The 7,916-nt window shown below is 38.4% G+C and overlaps 1 protein-coding gene across 1 annotated transcript in view; it reads right to left on the reverse strand.

Moving 5' to 3' along the window:
• The window catches only part of LOC101856069, a gene marked incomplete at its 5' end in the record, with an annotated part of 54,749 nt that overhangs the window by 15,870 nt on the left and 30,963 nt on the right, over positions 1–7,916 (reverse strand). Inside the window, 3 exon segments of the mRNA XM_013090125.2 lie at positions 1,140–1,223; positions 2,076–2,123; positions 2,535–2,611. Coding sequence (XP_012945579.1) covers positions 1,140–1,223; positions 2,076–2,123; positions 2,535–2,611 — 209 coding nt within the window.

Below are 7,916 nucleotides of genomic sequence, written 5' to 3' on the forward strand. Positions count from 1 at the left end.
GGGGGGCGGCCTTTTTCTTTGGGGAGGGGGGTCTCTAGTAAGAATCAGATGTTCATGCCACAGTTGCACTTTAGTAAGAAACTCCAAAAGCGCTCCTTAATGTTCACAGAAACAGAGCGGGAAGATCCACCTGGTGTTATCCTTTCCTTGGATAAGCGTAAGAAAATTATTGAGTCCGTTTGCAAAATCACCCCACTCAACTCAACTCTTCTATTTTTCTTGGTAAAAGACTAAAAAGAGCTATACTTTGAGGGACGTCCAAACGATAATAGCAACAAGCAGAAACTGCGTAGGAAACACTGAGCAAGAGAAGTTCAGAAAAAGAGGAAGAGGAAAAACATCATTTCAGATTATCCAACAAACAAGAACTTAATATTAATAACAACATTTGGCAGTTTTTTTTAATGGCATCTTCTTGCTTAGTTCATTGAGGACAATTATTCTGATCTTTCGACAGCACTTGAGGTCGAGCTGTTTTGGGATACTTTCGAAACGAAGAATGGTGTCGTTATTCATATGGATCATTCAGTTTTCTTTGCTTTATCTGAAACTTTAAAAAGGCAGAAAACAACCTGCATACCATGAAATATACAAATTCGACCGTTGTACAACATTACGCTGCAGATCTACTTCCAGATAGGAAATATTATATGTATAACAAGGTGGTGAATTTGGCGATCGTCAAAATAACGAAATCGAAGAAACCAGTATATTTTTCCCCCTGTTTTGGGCAATTTTTATTGGATTTTCCCCTTTTTTTTGGGGGGGGGGGGCAACATCTTTAATGTCTATTTAAAATACTTTTCTGGGAGGACTTTACTGAAAAATGTTGACCAACGTTTCCAAGGACTTTAAAGCTTTGGAATTCACCAAATTGTTCTCGCTAATTCTATCTCTGGCATCAAGTAACCACTTCCTCCTTCCATTGCAAATACCTCTACATCTTTTCAAGAAAAATTAGTATGTTCTCTCACCAAAACGAAGACAAATAAACAAGCTTTAAGGTGATATCAATAACACCCTATAATATGACTAAGAATTGACAAGTGCCTGATTCCATCCCAGCATCTTTTGCGTCATCAAAGAGTTAACATTTTCTTATCGAAAACCAAGCTGTTAGACATAAACCTGGCACTAACCTTGGATTTCCTGATTTCTTTGATGATGTTCCCGTGTTCATCATATTCGTACTCCACCTCCGATCCGCTGTCGTCATCACCTCCCTGCGGTCATCACAAAGGATAACGCTACGTTAGTCATCTGGGCGTGAGATACGCTTTGTTTGTTTGCTTGCTTGCTTGTTTACTTGCTTGTTTGTTTGTTTATTTGTTTGAGTTTAAAGGACTGTTGTGTGAGCACTCCAACCCTAGTTAATTTTAGCTGTCGGTTAAGGGTCGTTATTACTAGTTCTCAAGAAGTGCCTAGATTATATTATTATCGATATTCTCGTAAACCTGTCAATCGCCCATCAGCGTGATTTACTCTTTCGTACGGAGACAAAAATCCGCAATAAAAGAAGTGAGAATCCTAAACTAAACACACAATAGACAAATAGCTATCATGACGTCGTTCACAATGGTTCTTTAGACAATGACCGTAATGTGACATCTTTTTAGGCATAGACTTGATTATTACACCCTCTCACTTAAAGGAAAGAATGCAGCGTAAGAAAGTGGCACTGTACACCATAAACATAAATTTGTGTATTGAAACAAAGATGAATAAAAATAAAGTAAGTAAAACATTTTAAAGGGAATAATTAAAATGGACAGTAATTGTATTAATGGTGTCTTTTAATTCCCAGGAAAATCAAACGATTTGGAGTCTGCGTCTGTGAATTCACGTTAGGCTAGCAAATTTTTGTGACTGGCATCGCACGTGTCCAAAGTGGTAAACACCAAGAACAAACAGCAGATATACCTCCTGGAAAACAAATTTAGAGCAATATATTGTTTTTAAAAACAAAACAAAAAAAACACACCAGGTAAACAGAGAGTAATAGCTTCAACTAATATTCATCACCATCCAAGCTTCTACTTACACTCATTCAAGCTCAAGGAAGAACAGAAACTCACCTTTCCTATTCTCGTTTTTCGTATAACTCGCCCTTTGTCATCGTACTCCTGAAAAATACAAGGAAAATCTTGAATTTGAAGGTTTGGGATCTTGTGAGATCAATCAAAATCAACAAATAAAGATGTGATAGATGAATAGCTTCAGCATAAACTATCACGTATAAATTGACTATAATGACAGCTTTTCATTGCCAAGCTAAAGGGCAATCTACTTTCGCAAAGTAAGGGTTAACAAAACAACAACAAAAATACATAATACTTCGATCCTGCCTATCAGGGCCAGCCCGGCTGAGGGAATACATCATCACCTCCTTCAAATACTTACAATATAAGCAATACACAACTAAAAGCAATAGCATGACTTTAATCCTAAAGGGGTTTATATTCAATATAAAAAACCTGATTCATTATGAAATCTTAGGAAAGAACAAAGTTCTTTGAGACAAACTTCTGACTTACATATTCATAATCTCCGCTGACTCTCCTCATTCCTGCCTTCATCTTCTTCTTCTTCTTCCCCGTAACAGGATCGATCTCTGATGGACAAGATACAGGCGGTGGTATAGAGAACAAAGCAAGAGGATGGCATCATTCTTAATAAGTGCAATGAGCAAGGCCATATTTAACTATTTGTTTTTGCAACCAGTGCTACACTCCAAAACAAAATCGTGCGTTCAGATTGCAGCATAGTCCAATGCCTAAACATGTACAGTCGCCTTGCTCTTCTAGGACTTGAAAACATAAGATAAAAACTTTTTGATGTTGAGGTTTTATTTTTCACTCATCATGTGAGTTTTGCTTTGTTTCGAAAGCTCAGAACTGGGTTTTATGTAATGACAGTCAAATCGTCACATTCAAATTAGTTAACCCAGAATTTACTTTATCAGAACAGAACGTATTGGTTCTCCGTGAATAAGCAGTGAGTCTAACAAGTCGAAGGTATAAATAACAGCTTGCGACAAAATAGACAAGTTCATTCATCCACTGTGCAGGGAACTTTTATCGATTCCACGAAGACTCGGAAAGGCAATAAATAACTTCTGTATGGGTTTGCTTTAGACCAGTGCTTTTTAACCTTCTATAGCCAGTGCCCAATTTGTCGTATTGGGGCTAAAATATTCGTACCGTCCACCTATTTGTATTTCCAAGCGGGGCATTAAATAATACATGTGACTACCGGGGTTGGAATAACATCAAAAGACTAGTCCAGGATATAGAAAGGTGGAAAGTGTTTGTTTGTGGCCAGGGGGAGAAAGGTAATGATGGTGACTACCGGGATGATCCCACCGCCCGTTAAAATTACCAACTCACAAGTGGGGGAATACCCCCCGGGTTGGTAAGCACTACTTTAGGCAGTAAATGTTGCTTTTAGCGTAAATCATTAATATACCGAGAGAATAGCACCACTGTGCTGCACATACGATCTGAGATTCATATCATATTGAAGCTATCCTAACAAGGCAGGGCAACCGACATCCGTGATCTTTGGTTACATTGGTGTGTAAGACTAACCCATCAAAATCAATACATTGCCGTACAACAAATCAACCTGATTGAGCTATATGAAATTGACATTAAGGAACCGATCTACCCGCCGGCAGACATGTTTTAAATTCAAATTTATACAAAAGGAGTTTTGTTTTCCGAGATTATTTCTTTGAAAATTACAGCAGTGGTTTCCTGTTGCCTATTGCTAGTTTGTGTAATTTTCTCTGCTAGCCTTTTTTAAGATCATCCGAGCGAAGAAATGAAAGGAGAACCATGATCGTCAATGTCTGCCGCAGATCTGGCACTTGATGATGATGATGATGATAAGGTCAAATTTTGGTCACTGTCAATGCATTTGATCAATGATACATTGCTGGCTCTTATGCGCTTATTTTTCTTTAGCTCGGTGTTCACGAAAAGGTATAATAGTCCATTCATTCTCTTTTGAGCAAGTAGCAAATGAGTTAGGTTATTGGCTGAATGTGGCCTGGTTTTATAGTGGAGATAATACGTATCAATCATAAAAAACAGATGTTAGATACACTCAAGAGAGTTTAGATAAGAGGGCGTCACTTCGGCGTATTACATTTATTGTTTGAGAAAGATGGAATAAAATCGATATGTTAATTATTGTTTCGTACTGGGAAAGAGAAAGACGAACGGACGCCATAACTGAAAGGATTGGGAAACGTGTGACCCAACGTGATATGCTCCCACCGGCTGCAATGGTTGTGAAGGACATTGAAAAAAATATGTGATTTGTTAGAAAACATTGTTGTTCCTGATGCTTTCTGTTATTGTTGTTATTGTTCTTGTTGAGCACTAGCCCTTTTCTTTGCTGACGCTCATTGAAGATGCCTTTCTGCTTCAGTGAGGCTTTTGTTGGAATAATGAGAAATATTTACGATTCCAAAATACCCGGAAGAAACCCTTATTTCAAATTATTGTTTAATCACGAAGATAATAAAGGTCATAAACAATTCCATTAAACCAATGTAAGAGGTTTTGGCTTGCCCTCTTTCTCCACGATAGTAGGCATATGCCACTGTCGACTGAACATAGATTCATGACGGAAATAGTTGGAGTCGTTTATTTTATTTCTTTTATTTTTTTAATATTTTTTTTTAATTTTGTTATTTAAAAAAATTATGCTTAAAATATGATGATTAGATTATCTCCTTTGATAATGTTCAAATTAAAAATTCGAACAGGCCTCGAAATGGTAACGGTACCCGCAACAAAGTAACACTGTTAATAAAAGTTTGTCAACGAATTTTTACAGTGTTTTCAACAGTTCTATGAAGTTAACCAATAAGCTATAATATAGATATATCTGAAACAGATGCTTACAATAGCTTGCTAAGCCAAAGAAAGTCAATGAAACATGAAATCACTTTATTTCCACGCCGCCCACTATCGAATAGAAATCATAACATGATATCCATTTGGAAAGCATAACTGAGAGATGATTTCCCTTGAGTTCGAGGCCTGCACGAGCAGTGCAATGTCGTGCTAAAGTGCAGAGTGGCAATAGAAGGTGCTGGCTTTATCAGTCCAAAACTTAACATTTAACTTTATGCTTTCATCCCTCTAAAGCTCAGGAATTCAATAATTCAGTTTATTACAGAGATATAATCCCGTGTTTACATTTCAGCTCTGAAAAATAAATGAGGTTTTGAATTGAAGTTCTCTCGTGGCAATCACTAAAATGGCACAGCTGGTGTTCTGAATTGTGTAGCCTGCACTGGTCAAACGACTTTCCAGCTGAGTTAACGACTTTTTTAACTTTTCTATATCTGCGAAACGTGTTGATTGTGTAGAAGTTCCAAAAGGTGTGTTTCAACTCGTATAACTGAAACCAATTATGTGTTGGGGAAGTTTAGCCTGTTTAGACCAGTAAAAACAACTGTGCATCATACTGAAGGTGCGATTTGTGCAGGTGTGTCACTCTTAGACTTGTTAGCGAAAGATGACTCAAAATACTGAAAATATCTACCTCGACGTCTGTCCGTCTTGCTGTCAGAACAACGGCGTTCCACAATATTCCGAAGAAAAAAAAATACCGCAAAATAGAAGAACGCTTTCCAAATGTTTAGAACCTAATTAATCGCGGCTTTGAGCTTGGGAAAAATGTACTCATCGTACTTGTTGCAAGCGAACTATAGAACAACAACAAAAATCAAATATAATGATCTACACTTTGTAGCGGAAGCTAATTTTTCTAATAGTGTATTTCTTTTAGATTCTTGTCTCCATGATAATATCACAGCAGACCGACCCTAATGCCCAGTGGGGTTGTTTGTTTCTGGGAAGGAAGGGGCGGATGGGAGAGAGCTCAGATGTTTCAATATTTATGTATCTCAGCATTGCTGAATGACTCTGACCCTGGGGGTACGACCATGCTAAACACTACAGGACGAAAACCGACGGGTCCATAAAGTAGCATTTAGTAAACCGCTCTTCAAAGCTCAAGCAAAACGGGTAAACGTCTACCTCAGCTCCCCATTCATAGAATAATAATTATAAGTTAAGATCGACGTTCGCGCATGACGTCACGGCTACCTGGATGTTGGATTTACATAGAGTGAAAACCCAGGAATTTGGGGGGGGGGGGGGTTGTCAAGTAAATTCCGAATGGAGGACTGAAGTAGACCTTTATTGTAAAACAAATAATTGAGTTATGCAGAAAACGGATTTTAACAGATGTAAGAGATCCGTCTGTGGTGCGCATTCGTAAAGCGAACGCTTTTGTTCACACGGTAGCATTAGCATGGCTAAATCTTTGTTTCCATGAATGCACGCTGACCGCACACCGACAGAGGACAGGCTATGGCACAAACTTTTGGAAAGGACATAGTATTAACGGTAAAACAGAGGAAACAGAAGCAGACTACGTGCCAGTCCACCGATCACACGGCGTGGTGAGTGTCGCTACGGGTGTTTGTCTCGTGTGTGCGATCGCTACGTGAGCAGGGAGGGTGGGAGGAAGTCTCAGGACTATAATAGTATCGTTTGCCAACTGTTCCGATGTATTAAGCCCAAAAAGTTTATTTCTACAAAGGCCTATACTGCAGTTTCTTAATCTGTTTTATCGGTTGCATGAAATGCTCGAGAAATAGTTCAAATCCTCAATGTTGAAAAACGCAGGAAAAGGTACACAGTGTAGGTAGGTACAGTTGTTAAAAGAATTAAGCAGGCTTTTTGTCTTCTCTCCTGAAAGATAACTTGCTTTGTGGGCTTAGAACAGCTGAACAGCTCGCCGACGATTTGGATGACGAACAAATACTCGCTACCTTAGAATTACAAAGTTCTTTCTGACATTTTTTGGACGTTTTGAGTTACTGAGACCATGAGGTCAAAAAACAAGTAATTAATGATCTATCGACTCTATCAAAATCGTAAGATTATTCGGAGTCGTTACCAAGATATTCAAAGTATTGCGTTCGAAAAAAATTGACACGTTTTGAATCTGATTTTTAACGTCAAATTTCTCAACACAAAGAACTGAGCAGATAGAACTTTGTCATTCTGGGGTAGTGATGTGGAAACTGGCAACCATGACGTGTGGCCACGATCGTCCGAGAACCCAGAAGTAAGATGCATCCCTTTGACTATGGTGGCTTAATTGTAATTAAAATTGTAGAAATATTACGCCTCCATTGACACTATTTTGATTAATAAGAAGGCGGTCTGTTTCAACCGTGCCAGTCGGGGACAACAAATGCTGAGAGGGGTGCAAAATCCCAACAGAAAGACAAACTCAATAAAAATCCTCCCCACACAGGAACTGAGCTCAAGTCTGTCTCCTGTGTGTGACAGCAAAGTACTTAACCGCTACACCACACTGGCCAGTTGGCTTGAAGTGTTAAAGAAAAGAGCTATCTTAAAGTGCAATAGAAGTAAATTTGAGGATAAGATTGTGTAGATGTGAAGAAGGGCATAAGGATGTACAGAGAAGTGGTGACTTCTAAAAAGTAGGATACCCAAAATTGCACATTTGTCATCATATCAGGGATCTTCAAACTTGAATTCGTGACTCATTCGCTGTATATAAGTTAAGAATAAATACAGCAGTAAGAAGAAGGCGTAATTGAGGCGATCGTTACCGAACATGAAGACTGATTCATGAGTAGGAGCAATATACTGACTTCACCGGTTAGGTAAGTCCACAATTAACGCTCTTATCGTAATGGCATTACTGGTTAATTCAGAGTTATGATGTGATTGCATAAAAAGTGGGTCGTGACATTATTGAGGGAAAAGAAAAAAAGTGAGGCGCCTCAAAAAAAACTTTTATGTTTGAAGAACCCTGAATGCGTCAGTCCTTATTAGATGAATGGTTGTTTGTTTGGG

This window comes from Aplysia californica, unplaced genomic scaffold, assembly GCF_000002075.1.
Source record: "Aplysia californica isolate F4 #8 unplaced genomic scaffold, AplCal3.0 scaffold01150, whole genome shotgun sequence".
NCBI classification, from domain to species: Eukaryota; Metazoa; Mollusca; class Gastropoda; order Aplysiida; family Aplysiidae; genus Aplysia; species Aplysia californica.